This window comes from Cylas formicarius, unplaced genomic scaffold (genome assembly GCF_029955315.1).
Source record: "Cylas formicarius isolate icCylForm1 unplaced genomic scaffold, icCylForm1.1 PGA_scaffold_10__41_contigs__length_53128322, whole genome shotgun sequence".
NCBI lineage: Eukaryota > Metazoa > Arthropoda > Insecta > Coleoptera > Brentidae > Cylas > Cylas formicarius.
Window position 1 is genome coordinate 43,047 of NW_026844214.1, and position 18,438 is coordinate 61,484.

General features: G+C 34.6%; 1 protein-coding gene across 3 annotated transcripts in view; it reads left to right on the plus strand.

Annotated features, from left to right (window-relative positions):
- The first annotated feature begins 2,989 nt into the window (after positions 1 to 2,989).
- The window catches only part of LOC132696714 (neurexin 1), a 157,579-nt gene continuing 142,130 nt past the window's right edge, over positions 2,990 to 18,438 (plus strand). For 2 of the 3 annotated variants that reach the window (XM_060661705.1, XM_060661713.1), the window contains exons 1-2: positions 2,990 to 3,187; positions 8,837 to 9,723. In XM_060661705.1, the coding sequence (XP_060517688.1) occupies positions 9,133 to 9,723 (591 nt within the window). In that variant the 5' untranslated portion in view covers positions 2,990 to 3,187; positions 8,837 to 9,132. The remainder of the gene's footprint in view (positions 3,188 to 8,836; positions 9,724 to 18,438) is intronic. The other variant, XM_060661721.1, reaches the window with a different exon arrangement.

The window sequence follows — 18,438 nt, forward strand, 5'->3', positions numbered from 1 at the left end:
GTCAACAACGGTTTCTAGTGCGGGTTCAATTTGATTTTGTAATAATTCCAAATTGGTTTCTAGCATGATGTCCATAAAAAATGGCATAAATTTTAACTATAACATTTATTTTTTGAGGATATTGGTTTCGAGTTCGGCATTGTTTAGGCTAATGTACTGACAGTTTTAAACATTTACTTCGTTGTTGAATGTGAATGTACATTTAACAGCGAAACAAATATTAAAAAAAAAAAACAATAATTATTTGCTTTTCTTCATCGTCTTCCCGGAGATCTTGGTACTTTTCGTTTTTATAGGAAAAAATATTTTTGTCTTTTTACGTAACACTGTGGTTTGATGTTTATTTACAGCTTGTGTAAGAATCTTCGTACTAATTGTTCTGCTTTCCTGAACATGCAGTAAATTGTCCCTTTCTACTGCTCTATTATCGACATTTTCAGCTTAACATTTCCAGTTATTTATTACGGTGCTTCTGGATTCGAACTGAGAAATAATACGATTAATTGTTGAAATCGAAGTTATAGTTATAGCAGGAAAATAAACCGAAAATATTTCACACACTGCTCTAAGACTGCTTCCTGTATAATACCACTTAATTATGGTTACTTTTTTTTCAATTGAATAGCTTTAATTAAATCGCCTTTAATAAAATATAACAGTCACAAATAAAAATATTGTAAGTGTGACGAATTTTCTTCTTGTCATTGTCAAAATGTATTTTACTGGTTAATTTATTATGTAAAGTATGAACATTTTCTAATTTTGCCATCATATTTAATTCAATTACTGAAGATTGGCTTATTATAATTTATTGAAAGTCGGTACATGAGTTAATCATACCGGCCCCTTCAAAAAGTTATAACACAACTTTACCATTAAATGTACAGGGCAGCCAATATTTGGGCACCTAAAAATTAACATGGGATTTCCTATGTTCCGTTCGGCAATGCATCACTCGCAGTGGCGTGCAGTACAATGTATTGCAGGGTAGGCAAGAGGAAAAAAATAGCGCCGCCGGCGAAAAATTTTTGGGGTGCCACTCCCTAATTATGTTTTCCCATAAAGGACATAAAAAATAGAGCGTATAATAGGCAACAGAACCAAAAAAACGAAAAACTCAAAAGAAACGCACATATTACATACAGCACAACACAATACATTATGTACAATGTACGTGGATATATTATAAAATTTACTCAACATATTTTAACTTTAAACTTAAACAATTTAAAAATCAAATAACAGCAAATAAACTTATTATTTATAGATTAATTCAAAACGGCGATTTGTTTTCAAAAACTCTTTCAATACGTCATCATAAAAGTTTGTGGTCCGTTTTAATTCAATTAAAATTGATCGTTTACCTAAAATAACGTGGGACCGTTTCTTACATAGTTCTGTCCCGACTGCTTTCGTGTGTTCATTGCTTGCAGTAACGCACTGCTTTTGCTTGCCCATTTAAATGTAATGTTAAGCTTCGGCCGTGCGTTCGACTTTGAATAATGGGATGCGTTTTTTAGGTAATAATAAGACATTGAACAGATGGCGTTTGTTTTGTATGATGTTTCCAGCTTTGCAATACATTCACTGACAAACGTCAAAATTCAAAGCGTGGCAAATATCTCCGAAAACATTCGATTGCTCCCAAATCCGTACGGTAAAATCCCTGAAATGTCCGAAGTGGCTCGGATTCGTGGGAAAGCAAACTGACGTGGTAAAGTGATGCTTCCCGCACGCTAGATCGGTGGGTAATTAGGTATTTTACAAACGGGAGTAGAAAAATAGATTTTCAATTTATGTTTGTCTTGAATAAACGAAAGGGTAGGCAATGCTTTTTTGCCTACATGTAATGCACGCCACTGATAACCCGGTATATGTCCTACGCACATTTTTTTATATGTACCTTTTTCTAATTTTGTAAGAAACTTCCACAGTCTACTGTAATACTTTTTATAAAAGTTCTGAATTCCTCCTGCGTCAAATTTTGTTGAGTCGAACGTTTCGCCAATCATCCTGTTGGCTTCTTCAGAATCTGACTGAAGACTGGAGGGCGGAGCTAAATGAGGGGCATAAACACCGTCCCAGATGACTGATTCCCATATTTATGGCAGGTAAAGACCTGGGTCCTTACATTCAAAACATCACTAACCACATATCAAAAGTTCTAAAGAAATATAACTCCAAAACCAGATTGACCACTTCTCCAAAAATCTCTCAACATCTTCGATCCGTCAAAGGCAAAATTCCATTTAAGATGCGAGGCGTTTACAGCATTCCGTGCATATGCGACAAAGAATACATTGAAGAGACTGGACGAAAAATATTAATTAGGCTCAAAGAACAAGAAAGAACCTTAGGACTAAGACAAATAAACTCATTAGCAATTACCGAACACTAAAATTCTTGCATGAAATTAATTCTTCTACCAACGAAAAATCCGAGAGTCTATAGAAATTTATAAGCAACCTAACAATCTTAACCTCGACTCAAGTCTTTACCTGTCACCAATATGGGAATCGATCATCCAAGACGGTGTTTATGCCTCTTATTTTGCTCCGCCTCCCTCAAGCAATATAAAAGCAGGTACAGAGTAAAATGCGAGCCAGTTTCAGTCAAGCTTCGAAGAAGCCAACAGGATGATTGGCGAAACGTTAGCTAGTTCGAGTCAACAAAAACCGACGCAGGAGGAATCCGGAAGTTTTATAAAGAGTATATTTTTATACATTGTCGTACATTTCCATGAATTGCTGCTTGGGTTCCAATTTTAGGGACATATTGGTAAATAAAGGTTACTTCTGTTGATTCAGGGAAATTGTCAAACATACTCTGATGTTTTCTACGCGCCGCTAACATGCGACCATACTCGTTTCCGAAGAAATAAAAGGAACGTCGAAGAAAATACTGGCAACTAATACGAGCAATAGGCATAAAATTCAATCGACGACGCGGTCCCCGACTTATAATCCCGTCTTTCCGTCGATGGTTCCTGATCGCGATCCCGCCAGGCGCATGGCGTCCTGCGCGCTGCCCACGCCCGATCGCGACGTCACTGCTGCAGGATCGCAGGATAACACACAGTGTCTGCTCGCGAATATACGGCGTTCGTTTAGTTTTTCGTGCCATCTCGTGTCGATTATTGACTCAAAAGTGGTTTAAATTGATGGCCGCACGTCGCAAACGTCAAAGGGTGAGTACTTGGACGCGATCTCGTCGAGGGTCCGGCAAACTGGGCGAAATTCGGTCGACGCGGGTATTTTGTAAGGAAAGCTTTCGGGGTCTGACGATCGAAAACCCTCCCCCCGCTGCTAGCTTCAATAAAGAAAGCATTTATTTTACATTAAGCGTTAAGCTTGCGAGTTCCCCGAATATTTGCATAAGTTATTTGCCTCCGAGCACCGAGAAACCCGACGTTTGACAGTCGGATAGGAATTGTTCCGACAATAGCAGCTCCAATTCCGAAGGGAATTTTAAGGATCGGGTTCAGGTCTCGAGTTGGAGGTTAGAGACGACAAAGCAGAATCTTTTACTATTCTTTGAGTGACAATGTTAATATCAAGTCCAGTTTTTTTGCGTTTACCAATATATATTCGAAACACTGCTGCTTAGTACTTAATACATTCATACTGCCTCCAATAACAATATTTTAGAAAAGTTTACTCATGATATCGTGAACATAATTAAAAATGTGAAAGCTTCTGGAGTAGATAAGTTTGTATAACTCTCGTTTTATTATATTGCCCTGTAATCGTACCTTCTACAATATGTGGCATTAAAAATGAATGAAGAGGTGAAGTGGAAAAAGTTGTTCCGAATGTTATTCAAACACGAAGCACTAAATTTCGGTTAATACACAAATTGGACTTAGATGACTTGTACTTGATGAAAATCCATTTAACACAATTAAATTCGAACAAAAAATGTTCAAATTTTTACATTTCAATCATTTATGACAGCTGTTTCGGCAACATCATCTCTTGATCAAATACAAAATATGACAACATTCAAGTGTCGGATATATATATATATATATATATATATATATATATATATATATATATATATATATATATATATATATATATATATATATATATATATATATATATATATATATATATATATATATATATATATATATATATATATATATATATATATATATATATATATATATATATATATATATATATATATATATATATATATATATATATATATATATATATATATATATATAACTAGCTGCTCCATTGGATTCTATGTAAAACAATCTCCGTATACGTTTTTTATTATTTCAATAGCGATTAACGGAAAGACGAGAAGTATCGCATGTCGCGACATTTTTAAACGCAATGGGATAAGAAAATTCTGTTGACGGCATCATTCATTTCCCCAAAAATGTAGCACGATGACCCGCAAACCACAACCCAAAAATCCCGCAATGACAACGAATTTCAAACACACTGTACAAATGACAATTTGCCAAATATCATCTCTGGACTATTTCTCCATTTATTCGAATCAGTACAAAAATCGATTGGCGCAATGTCAGGTAAATTCGGAGTCCAGTTTTCAAGACGACTGTTTCTTCCTATCCTTCCTACAATTTTACCATGATACAACCCCACTGGTAGTAAATGTAACTTCGAACAGTAACAGTAACAGCAAACTTAATCTTCTTCTTATTATTATTTTATATTATTATTATTATTATTATTATTATTCTGATTTTTTCCTTTAATGTCAGCGGCGTTTTAATTCGATGATCGCTAAATGGAACTTAATGCAAAAAACTGAAAGTTAAATCTGAATAATATGAATTATGAAATTAATACTAGCCAAAGTAATAACAAAACCAGGGGTAAGAATAATATCCGGAACAGCTTTTTCAAATAATTTGTTCCAATATTTTTAACGTGAATGGAAATATTTTACCGTTTAGTTTCTGTCTTAATTGTCTGAATGAAGGTATTCAGAGCCTGCTGAAATTAGTTTTGTCTGATCGAACTCAGCAAGTGCTTATTAATGAAACGGTATTTTAAAACATCATCTAAATGCTGATGACAGTAACCATCAACATCATTAATTCCGATATATTCAACTTTTTTCATTTGGCCAATGATTATTACTTCTGGTGCCGCGAAAGGTTTTAACTTGGGACCCCTGTTGTTCAATCTCCTCATTAAAGATATAATAGAAGTTAAGTATTAGTATTGGTATGTAACTTTTTTTAGAATAGAATAACCTACAGGAATATATTCTTTTAATTAAGTTAACTTTTTAAATTGCAAAGGACCCCGCACGATTTGTGACCTAAGATTAAAATAATGGAATGTTTTTTAAACTTTAAAATTTTACGTTTAACTTTTTTTTATTAGAATCCAATTAAAAAAAAAATAAGTCTGTTTCAGCCACCTAGGCTTAATTTAATTTTTCTACTAAAATTTTATGACTTTTTTCAGGATAAGTTTTAAACACCTACCTTATGTTAGACAGTCGTGTGTTAAAATTGTAATATGTGTTTTATTAGGCAGTACTTACCTAGCATTCATACACGGGATATAACTAGAAATCATTCTTTTTTTGTCGATATTTTATAAGACGTAACATCCATGGCTTTTTGTACATATCTACATATTTTAATAGACAAAACAATAGGTGTGCTGTATCTCTTGTAAGACGCACTCCTCATAATTTATAGTCTTTTTCTGTTAACCCCTTTATTAAGAAAATCATGCTAATAACGATATCCCATTGCTATTTTTTGTATTTTGTTGTCTTAAGAAATATGTCTTAAATATATTAATTGATAAAAAATCATTAGAAAAAAAAATATGTATATTTATACTGATTTTTATTACATCGGCACCTAATAAAATTAAACGTATAATTTTAAGATTTGGTATACTGCCCATAGCTACTGTCACAGACATGATCTCTACAATATTGCACTATTTTAGTCTTAGGCCCAAAACAAGTAAAAGGTTAACATTTTGCAAAATTTTAGCTTTCACAAATCGCCTATAATTCGCTAGAGGTCCTTTGTTATATTTGTATTCAATATTTGAATATTCAGCAGTGCTTCAAATTTTTTTATGACAACTCAAAAGCAAATTATTACTTTCGAGCCGTTGCAGTTACCGAAACTTTGGAGTTAGTATGTAATATACGTGTAGGTCTTAAAAAATGGCTGTTTTTAAAAAATTGAAATGAAAACCAGTTCCAAGTTAATAAAAGAAATTTGTTCCTCATCACTCGGCACATGTTGGTTAATTTTCAATAGTTCAATATATCCCGTACAGTTTTAAGTTATATTGACGGCGAATTTATTTGCAATATGACGCTCGGCGAAATTCGTATTTCTGAGTCGGTCTTTTGAAATATTACTTTTGCAACCGAAACGAACGCCACCCACACAAACTTGCTAATTTGGGAATTCGGTAGGCGGACCACTCTGCAATATACATGCCGGTCGGTATCTACGAAATGAAGTTCGTAACTTATAAAGCCGAATAATTCAAAGTTGAGTTTTATAAATAAGTCCGCTCTCGACAACGAATTAATCGAAAATTTAGTACCCCGCCATGTAATCTTTCGCCATTTTATTTCGCGACGTGATAAAAGCGTTGAGTCTGTTGGTATTAAAACTTGAGATCGTCGGACTTACTCGTAGACGAAAAATGTCGAATCGTCTATAAAAGATATATAAAAAAGTATATACGAAGTTAATCAGAATGAGACGTGGTCGGTTTGCGATCTTTTATTCTCCGAAACTTCGATTTGAGTGACCCTCGTATAGTAACCTAAGTAAGGATTGCATATTTTTCAAATGATGAAAACTTTTATAATTTCTCTCAGAACGGTGGCAGTTGCTGCCCTATTTCTAGGAAAGTAAAGTGAAATTTACACATTCGATTTCCTCCTATTTCTAATCTCGATTCCTAATCATAAACCTTGTTCAAGGCCTCTTTCCAGAACTGTTTTACCGATTCCCTTTCTCAGCAGCAGGTGCATAAAGATAGTTCAAATGAACACATGTTACCTGGCGACGTAATACGATACGGTGGATGCAGGTAGAGATTGTTTCGTCGCCTGTGACTTATTACGTCGCCACGTACGTGTGTTCGTCTGAACTCCCTTTGTTTAGGTTATGTTCTTCGAAACTCTCTTTTTTATTTTCTTCTTCCTTTCTTCTTTCTTTGGTATTCGTTATGTGGATATGTCTTCATTACGCTAACTGTTGGGTTCTAATGTCATCGATAATGTCACGTTTTATTTCCACGTTCTGTCTCATCGTGTGGTTCAGCATCCTCTCTCGTCTGGGTTTTCCTTTGTTCAAAAGTCTGTCTTCGTGACTCTTTATGTTCTTTGCGTTTTTACTTCAGAGGTCACAATTCAGCACAAACGTGTTGCAACGATCGTCACGCATAAATTCGGGAAAAATAGCTGGTAATTTTATCTGTCAAATTACTTACAATTTGGTAGTGGGCACGTTGAAATATTTCTAAAAAAAATTTAAAATGTATTTACGGGTCTTTGAACTTCGTTTTTGTTACCGATTCTGTGACCCCACATCTGACACCATTCCAAATGCTTATCTGAGATAACGATTTAACTATTTTGATAAAGAATGAATAAAATGGGAACATTAGAGTCGAACAAAAATATTTTTATTATTAACTCTGTGTTTTTGTCCTGAAAACCGCATTAGCCGCCGCTAAAGGTAGTTATAATTAAATGTAATTACCCCTTGTCAGACGGCTATATTAATGCATTCCCTGCTTAACCAATTCGTGTTTTTCGCATAGAATATTCACTGGTCGATCGGCTTTGAATAATTTAACGATTTATCAGTCTAATTGTCAAATCGATAATTAAGCAAAAAACGAAATAAAATAAAACAAATCTGCAAAGGATCAAAACGCCTTTTGAGACTTTAAAGTGCTCAATAGACATGGTCAAGATGGCCAGTTATCTAGAATATCTTTTAAAATTCAGAGGCGGTAAAAATTTTCATTATTTTGACACTAATGTTGATGATTTATTAGCGGTGCAGTAATAATAAAATAATAACAATACTATATTTCTACTCACTTCTGTATAATACCTAATTATAAACCGATCTAGCGTGCAGAATACGTCACTTTACGACGTGAATGTCTTGTCCCACGGATCCAAGCCACTTCGGGCATTTTCGGGATACTACCGTACGGGTTTTGAGCAATCGGATGTTTTCGGAGGTATTTCCCACGCTTCGAAATTAACGTTTGTCAATTCTGACGGTCATGTCAGTGAACATATTCGCGTTGTTTTGCAAAAATTAACGGTGGTAGAAAAACTTTGGTTAGTAAATTTTGCCAGACTTATTGCATAATATACATTTTTCTACTCCCTCTTCTAAGATGCCCAATACACAGATTAAGCATGCGGAAAGCCTCATTTTACGATTCACCGACCGCTGACCACAACGGCTTCAATTTTAACGTTTGTCAATTCTGACGGTCATGTCACAAGTCACTCAATGAATGTTTTTGTGTTGTTTGGCAAAAATGTACCTGGATTATTGAAAAAATATGGTTGTTTTCAAGTTTATATACAGAAATACAGGAAAAAAGATTATATTGCTAGTATGGCTTCATGGGCCCTTTTTTAAAATCGTAATAGTAAATGGTAATAAATGGCGTTAAAAAAAATTGTGGCCCTCCACCAAACAATCAACAAAATATCCAAAGCCATTCAATTTTTTTTAACAGTAGACAAAGAATTATTCGGTTAATGACCGATATAAAATACACGATAATCTAACCAGCGTTCCTCAAATTCCCTTTATTTTCAGGTACAGCCATTCAATAAACTTCGGTGCAGCAAGACGGCCACTCCGCCTCGACCTACTTGTCACCGGAGAAAACATTAACTCCGCAAAATTGCCTAGATATATACATATATTATCAATAAAGACGCCAGGGCCGTATAAGCAGCTTTACGACGTTCAATCCAAACATATCGCGGTGTACTCCGGTTTAATCTGGGAAAGACATGTGGAACATCTCTCGTGCTCACTTGTATAACATTGTTCGATCGATAAAGCGTCCTTTAACTCGCGAAATCCAATTTTAACGTAAAGGAACCACGATGACGCGACTCGGAGCGGCCTTGTGGGCGACCATCTTGCTCTGCCGCACTTACGCTTTCGTATTGGACGGTTCGAAAAATTCCTACTCGCAATTTCGTAAGTGGGGAGGCGGGACGAACGGCTCGTTGGAGTTCGAATTCAAGACTGAACAGCCGAACGGGCTGCTGCTTTACAGCGACGACGGCGGTACCTACGATTTTTTCGAAATTAAGCTCGTCGAAGGCGCGCTAAGACTGAGATATAACCTCGGAGGTGGCGCTCAAATTATCACCATCGGACGCGACTTGAACGACGGTCATTGGCACAAGGTGCAAGTCCAGAGACAAGAGGAACGGACCATGTTGACCGTGGATGGAGTTTCTCAGATGCGCACCTCCAGAGGGAAGGAGTTTAACTTTGGCCGCTTCGCCACCAACTCCGACGTTTTCGTGGGAGGGATGCCGTTGTGGTACAACAGCAAGCTGACCCTGCTCGCTCTGCCCAGCGTCATCTTCGAGCCTCGATTCATCGGATCGGTGCGGAATCTGATCTATTCGGATACGGAGGGAGGCGTTCCGAGGCGACAGGAGACCAGGCCCAAGGACCAAAGGGTAAGTCTCTAATATTAGGCTGTAGTTACGGGCGAATAAGAGAGAAAAGAAGGCACCTAAACGAACGGGCGACCATTTATAACGTTCCCCTTTAACTGTTTTATTTAACGCTCGGGAAAATAAGTTATTCAAAAACTGGTAAGCTATTAGCAAGTAATATTATTATATATACATTACCCACAAATAAAAGTTATAATTTTTTTAACGAAACTCTTAATAAAGCCCATTACATTACATTACATATACATTTCTTGTATAATATGTTCTGTACGCAAATCCAATGCTTTTTAAGATACATGGGCTAGAATTTATAATTTATAAATTAATTTTTCAAATACTATTTTCAAAACTTCTTGACTCCTCCTACGTTTGTTCGAACTTGCTGACGTTTCGCCAATCATCCTGTGGCTTCTTCAGGGCTTAAGTGAAACCGACTCGAGTTCAACTCTGTACCTTCTTAGATATTGTTTGAGAAGCTAAAGGAGGGGCGAAAATATTGACTCGGATTTGTGATCCCCATATTGCTTATAGATTTCTAAAGAGTCTCGGATTTGTCGTTGGTAGAAGAATTGATTGTTTTATCAAATAAAATTTGATATCCGGTTTCTTGATTGTGTTCGACAATTGCTGATGAGTTTATTTGTCCTAGTTTTAACGCTCTTTCATGTTCTGTGATGCTAGTTGTAATTTTTCGTTCGGTCTCTCTTTGCCGCAAAATTTAGATAACCGTTAACGTTTAAACTAAAGTAATGGGGTCCACTGTCTGCTGCTTTTTCGATTTATCCTACTACTGATTGGAAATGATGACTCGTCGGTCCGTAAAACATTTTTTAAATAAGCATCATTTTCGATAACATTGTATGTCAACCCTTTGTTCTCGATGCCTGGGCGTTAATTTTGTGGTAGGCCTAATTTTAAATGCCTTGTATCCTGCTTTTCTCAGAGTGGTTTGACTCTTCCCGTACGATTAATGAATGATTCCTATTTCAGTCTTTCTGATATTTTAATTATGGAAAACTTGGGATTATCTGTTCTTTTTCCTGGCTAGGGTGGATATTTGTTGAAATTTTTCAGAGATTCGATAAATATTTTTTTTTTGCAAGGAAAGTGCATTCGAACGTTAATTAGTTCCCTTTGAAAAAATTTAGCCCTCTTTCAGAATAAGGCATCTTGTAATAAAAAGAACGTAAGTTTTTTCTAAATCTCTAACTGGTAACTGTCTCTGTCAGTTATAAACAAGCATTTTGTTTTTTGTTGACGACCTATTTCACAGTCACCTAAGATATGAATTGTATTAATTATAGAATATTATTTTATTTTTAAATTTTGCTTTTATGTTAAAAGCGCATTTACATCAATAACTATTGGATTTAGATAAAGGAATACAAGAAATATATATAACTTTTATCGGTGGGTGATATCTGCAACAAGCGGTATATATCGAAATATATCTTGGAAATAAATTACTATTTTTAAATACCTTTTGTATTTGACGTTGTTTCCCAAAAGTTAAGCAAGTTAAAGGGAGGGGACATTGTAAATGATTACCCGGTACAAGGTGGTCAAATTTGGATTTCTGTAGTAGGTAGATAATGGTAATTTACTATCTTCTTTTGTTTTTAATTTATATAGAAAAGTTAATTGACACGTTTTTCAGGAACTTTATTGACCTTCTTTTGTTTTCTTGATTATAACTCACACTGCAGATCCACCAAATACGCACTTTGCCACCTTCGCGGTCACTCGAAGTTCCCAATTAGGACCTTTGTTCTTCGCACGGCACATTTTGTTTGTTTATTGAGCAAGTTTAGTAGCGTAAAGTATCATTTTGCGGTATCAGTTTCGTTCGAACATTTCCGGCATATTACCAAACGGATTTGGAAGCAATCGGATGTTTTCGGGGATATTACCCACTGTTGAATTTTGACATTTGTCAATTCTGACGGTCGGTGTATTCGTGTTGTTTTGCAAAAATGTATCGAAAAACCGATGGTCGTAGAAAGAATATATGCAACACGTTTGATAAACTTTCCAAGTCACTCGTTTATTAAACATTGTTTAACATACTATTTTTAATTACCATTTAGAATAAATTACAAAGAATTGCCACTGTACTGCGCAAAACCAGTGAGACGTCGCAGCAACCTAGACTATGCTGTATAATGTTTTCGTTATAGCCCAAAGAAGCTAATAACTAATTAGTTTAAAAACTGAAAATTTCAATAAACAATGAGTAGGTCAAATAATTTATATTTATTTATAAATAAATAAATTAGTATAAAATTTTTCACAAGTATACGACATTATTTTTATAAATCGAACTAACATCACTACTTACTTAACTATAACTGTTTGGTTACCGGAAATTCTTCAGATTCGATTGTTTCTCTACCTGACTCCAACACTTGTGAAAAACAAAGCGGTTGCCTTAAAATTTATGCGTTTTCCAATGATTCCACGTAGTAAGGACTTTTTACTCGCCTTTTGAAATTTCACCCTTATCTAACTTTAATGGTTATGACGAGTTTTTTGTAACACAAAGTTTTCAATTTCTGCGCACCATGATACTCCGTTATGTCGACGTTACTCGAAAAAGTGTTGTTTTCCTAGGCTTTTAAGCCTAGAATTTCCTCGGTCCAAATTGAATCAAATTATGACCGCAGCTATCTCTTTGTTACTTACTGGGTGCGCTTAAGAATAAACAAACTAGTACACAAAACACGTTTAAAATAAATATTATTTTGTAACAAATGTTCTTCAATTTTGGTAGCGTTATCCGTTACAATGACACTAGGGGTTATGCAGTAAGTACATTGACTTTAATGTCAATTTTGAAATTATTTCAATAAATATTAACTGTTACTGTTTAAACTAGGCATTTTAGGGATTACAATTTTTGAAACAATTCTGGTCACGTGAGTGCAATCAATACTCCTTATTACACCGGGCAATTGATTACAAACTTGCAATTGCTTCCCACCATTCTTTTCTTCATCTGTTTCAGGAAACTTTATTATGTGACCAAGAACCTCAACTATACTCCTGACAAACATCGGCTGATAACGTCTAATGCAAGCGTGTTAAAATGTTTTGCCCAATACTTCTTTGGTACGACCCTTCACACAAAAAATGTAGTCACGCGAAAAACTCAAATAATTAAAAATTATGATTTCTATTAGCGATTGAGGTTTTGTTGTTCACCTTTAGAACTTTAGTGTCCTTGCTGCATAGTAGACAATGTAGAAACAGTAGAAAAATGGCCCAATTCTCTGGACAACCTCGCTGTAAGTTTAAATCACTTTGAGGGCCATAAAAATGTATCAAAAACAAATTTGATAACTCGGTACTGCATATTATTAGTTAAAAAAATATTTAATTTAACATTTACCTTTGAATTTCATTTTGAAACAATTCAACAAACAAAACTGAATTCATTGTGTTGATTAGCCATAAAAAATATATTTAGGTTGTGTTTCTTGTTGGAAAATAATTTCATGTTTCCTACCGAGCTAGTTTTCCTGCTCGTTAGAATTATTGACATTTTTTCAACCTTGACTGGGAATTATTTCAATTTTTTTCCTTAAGGTCTATGAATTATTAAAATTTACGAGGTCTCTTGACCTCCTTCAATACCTTGAAATGTCTGCGTACCAAATTGAATTGAAATGTCAAATGGCGCTGTTAAGGGTTCCAATAGGGTCGAACGGTTCAAGGTTGGCTTAACCCTTTTGGGATGCGAAATGGTAAAAAAAGCGAACACGATAGGCAACGACCCACTCTGAAGACTTACCGCAGGCTATCGTGTCGTCGGTTCCAGACGGGGCCCCGTTTATTGCACTCGCGCTTGAAACTCGCGGACTTGCGGAATCGGCTCTGTTTCTGGCGCCGGACCATGCGGAAGTGTCTTTTTGAATCTCAAATGTCAAAAACTTCGTCTTTTTCCTGTGCGGTTGAGCACAAGCCGTCACATGGGCAACGCGGGTTTGAGAAACTGGGTGAAGGCGCAAATTTAAATTACCCATCCCAAAAGGTCTCTAACCCGACTTTTGAAAATAGAAACAATGGATTCTGAACAGGCGCTTTTACGTCATAGTTGCAACCTATGAATAAATTTTTGGTTTTTGGGTTTATCCAGTAACAATAGGGCGTAACGTATGGACGCATTTTTTGGGGAAGGGTCCGGGCAAAGCAACGATATACTTTGAGACACACGAGAACAAAGAAAAATGCTAAATATGTTTGTGATGGTATAATTTTCGACATTCAGGGGTGTTTTTGGATGTCTGTGTCAGTTTTTGAAATCTTGCGTAATACCAATTGAGTTCTGCGATAACCCATAACATTGTAATGTGATCTTTTTAACTATTTGCTCTTTTCTTGATCGAAGCGGAATAGTTGGAAATAAGGCTTGCTGGCTTGAGCGCCATGCAGAAAATTTCGCAAAATTAATGCAAAAACTAATCTATCGCACTTATCTACGTCATATTCCATTAAAACGAAGCGTGTTTTTATTTTAGCTCGTTTCGCAAAAACCGCAAGCGGGTAAAAGCTACTCCGGGGCGTTTTGAATTATTGATTCGATGTTATCTCAACATGACTCTCTCAAAACACAGGGCAAATATTGATCTTGTGCGTTTTTACGTGATCAGAAGTTTTGTAAAAAGACTATGACTATGCAGAAAAGAAGTTTTTATTTTTTTTTAATTTCGGATTGAAGAAAAAATTTAAAAAAAAATTTCTTTAGATATGATTGGGGATTTTAAGAATAATTTGTCTTTAAGAAAAATTAATGGCGCACCATCAAATTCTACCAAAGTAGACATGTGTGACTGGTCTATTTAAAAAAAATTGTGGTATTCTAAATAATGACTATTGGCACATAGTACATGTGTGTTAAATTTCATTAAAATTACAGATATTAAAAAATATATTTTATTTTTGAAAACTTTACCACTCTGTATTTCAAAAGTTAAGACGTTTAGCACATATGTTCATATGAAGTTTTTTTTAAAGTGAACCCAAAATTCGTCCGCGTTCAATTAGAATACACCCTGTATATTACTTAATGCGTTACGCAGAACAAGAAAATTATGCCAATACTTCATTCAATATCAAGGAGGGCAATTTGAGCAGTTTCTTTACCTGCTAACTTAGAATTACGTTTAGACTAATTTTTTGTTAAGAAATGCAATTTTTACGCCAATATAAGTTTAAACTAAGTTTGCATGAGAAAAATGCTCATAATTTAAGACTAGATAGTAATTAACATTAATGGACTGCATCGAATAAAGTAAATGGTAAGCGGTTAGAAAACTTTATATTATTTCGCTAAAAACGCTCTGCTGTGAACCTGCTGCGAATTATTAACTTTATTCCATAAATGCTACGCAAAATAATATACCCAAAGGCGAAACGCACAAACAGTAATTCGTATTTAATTTCCGTCGAAGTTGACTTCATGGCGGATATAAACTAGTTACGAATTTGTACCGGCATCGAAGTGGGTTGCAAGAGTTGCTAAACTAGGTTTATTTTCGAATCGTAATTATTGTTCATATTGCCAATTACCTAGTTGTTTAGTTTTGAATTATGCAATAATATTTTATAATGGTGTGCGGAATAAGTGCTGCACAAAATTTAACTTTAAAGTGATATTTTGAAATTGCCAGCATTGAAAATGCCGACTTCAACAATGGCTTATCTATACTTAAATTGTGGATGAGAAATAGTAAAATTTGGTTGTTTGGTTTCGGTTATTTATCAAAAAAATTTTTACAGTACCATTAAATACTCAGATCGAATTTTTAAATAGTAATACACTTTCACAGTAGCCTGGAAGTTGTAGAATTACGCACGTGTACTTGTTTTTGAAGCTTCGAACACTTTGTTTAAGTTTAAATTTTAAGCATCCACCCTGTGGGAAACTTCCTCATGCAAGTAGAGACACGCTGCATGAATCTGATGTCTATTTTTCGTGCATTAACTTTAGCTTTATGAATTACTGGGTTTTATTTTTATTCTGTTCTGGGTTTTATTTTTATTATTTGGATTCTGTTCACGTTCGCCCGATCTAAACATGGCTCAACGTAATTAAAACGCTGTTAACATAAGATTTTCAATTTGTGTCAATCTTCAAAATATTTTCCAAGTTTTTTTGCGTTTTTACCAAAAGTTAATAGACTCGATTTGTTACCATTTATTTTAACTAAATATTGCTTTGATGAGGCCATTGCACTTATTTCATATTTATATTTCTCGACAAGCGGATTTTTACAGTGTTTATGTTCTGCCTATCTATTTACTGTGGTCGTATTCAATGCTGTATTAAAGCGCTGTTTCGTTTCTGCTGTGCGATTGCTTTGCCTTTGTCCATCCCTAATATGACCAAAAATGACTGAACTGAAATGGATGAACATGGGGAGTAGTCATAAGCATCATTTCCTTGTGTTTACTTACATAATTATCACGTCAAATACACCCACTTCACACAAGGAATCTTTACTAAAACATTGTTCAACGGTTTACATATAATATTAAATAATATAATATTTAGTATTATTTTCTCACTAGAAAGTTTTTTTTAATTAATTGTAATTTTCTTAAAATAATTATAGCTTTTATAGTTAATCTCTATAAGTTTGTTCGTGTGCAGTGTAGGAATATAACTTCATCAACGTGATGACTAGGTTCTTGGTCAATTTTTCCTTTGTTTGTGTTATTATTCTTCTAATTTTTTCCCCTTTTTTTTGATTCCTCTATGTGTCTATTTCGATTCGTTTTTCTTACCAACACAATTTATTAATATTATTATTATATATTATGGTACTCTACGTCAGAGAGTGGTTCCAACATACAATATTATAGCTCAGGCAGGAATGAACATACGCAAATAATATCAAATCTATGCAAACCAATTTTCTTAATTTTCACAGTACATAGAAACAGAGGTGAGAATGAAAATAACCGACTATCTCTGCTACAAATAGTCGAACTTTACTCAGCAATCGTATATGAAAATAGGCCACTAAAAAACCAAATACCACTTCTGCCTCGGCACATTCGGTTAAAACTATTGGGAAGCATATACTTGGACGCCATTTTCGTGTAAATTATTTTGTCATAGCGCGCTCGGTCGAAAACGCCGTAGATGGAAGAGCAATTGCGCTGAACCGGAACTTTTGAATTGAGGCATTAAGTAAAAGTTTACAACTTTGCAAGGGTTAACCGGAAAAGACGACCTCTGAAAGTTTTTAGCGAGCGAGACGTATAGATTTTTCTACTGGAATGTTAACAAACTACCTCATTTTGTACGTCAAAGTTACTGTTGCATCGTTAACGGGCTGTACCCAAATTTGTCTCAACCGGGAATCCCAGAAATTTTCAATTTTTCGTATCAGCTCACTTCTGTGAGAAAACATATGCAGAATGGTAGTTAGGCGGTGATTCCCCGAACCTCTTCGTGTGTAGTAGTATTACTTGATTATATTGATACTATTGGAATGTAGGTTTCTTTTTAACTAAATATCGGCCTGCACCATAGGCAATTTGGCCGGATTACTTATTAGCCTTTCAAAAGATATCTCCGTAACAACGTTTTGATACATCTCATCATTATTCGCTGATCTCTATCGACAACTACAAATTCGAACGACCATGTTTCCAAAAAGCAAGCAATATTTCTGAAACAGGATACTGGAATATGAAGATAAAGAAACTTAGCATTGCTAAATACGCCTTGTGAAACTTGCGAATTGTCCAAATAAATAGGACAATTAAATAAGACGTGAACTAGGTCACATTCACCACAACCACAATTTTGGGTTGGCTTGGCATTGCAATTTGGATTGGCAGACAGGATATTTCCTAGGTAGCACAAGCTGTTCAGTTATAACTTATGAAACAGGGAGGGGCATATCGAAGTGTTAGTTTATATTATACATTATATATATATATATATATATATATATATATATATATATATATATATATATATATATATATATATATATATATATATATATATATATATGAGTTTATATTACCTTTAAATCGAAAGATGATTCCATTAAAAATTAACTTCTCGGCGTTGAGTTTTTCAGAACACAATCTGTTTAGTTATTGTCAAAAAAATTTTTTTTTCGATCCTTGTTTACACTTTTTTCGTAAGCGCCAAAGTCGATTCGAAAATTCGAAAGAACTAGTTACATAGTTTTAGAAGGCTAGCTGGTAAAACATGCAGTTGCTTATTCAATAATAGAATATAACATACGATTTAAGAGAATGCATACTATAGGACTATAGGACTGTTTTATGTTTAAATTTAAGCTATTTACAAGGTTTTAAAATCAATCTTTTTCAAAATCTGTTGGACGAACAGATTTGAAAATGGTCGCTAAATTTGTTTAAATTATTGTTGCCCATAATATTTGCTTATTTTTACCTTTTACCACAGCCTTTGCTTCTTTCGAGACTGTTTTAATGTAGTGTAAAAATTGGTTTCAATAGTAACAGGATAAACAGATATTTTGAAACGGTAATCGGTTTTCTAAAATTTAGTTTGAATAGAAACGATTAGTGGAAAATAAAAGTTTGCTCAGCAAGCAAAAAATGCACTAATTTTTGGAAAAGTGCTTCCTGGAAAAGAGGGTAATACACAGTTACGAAAAATCAGAAAAGATAAAATGATCATCGTTGTGGAGTAGGTACATATGTATT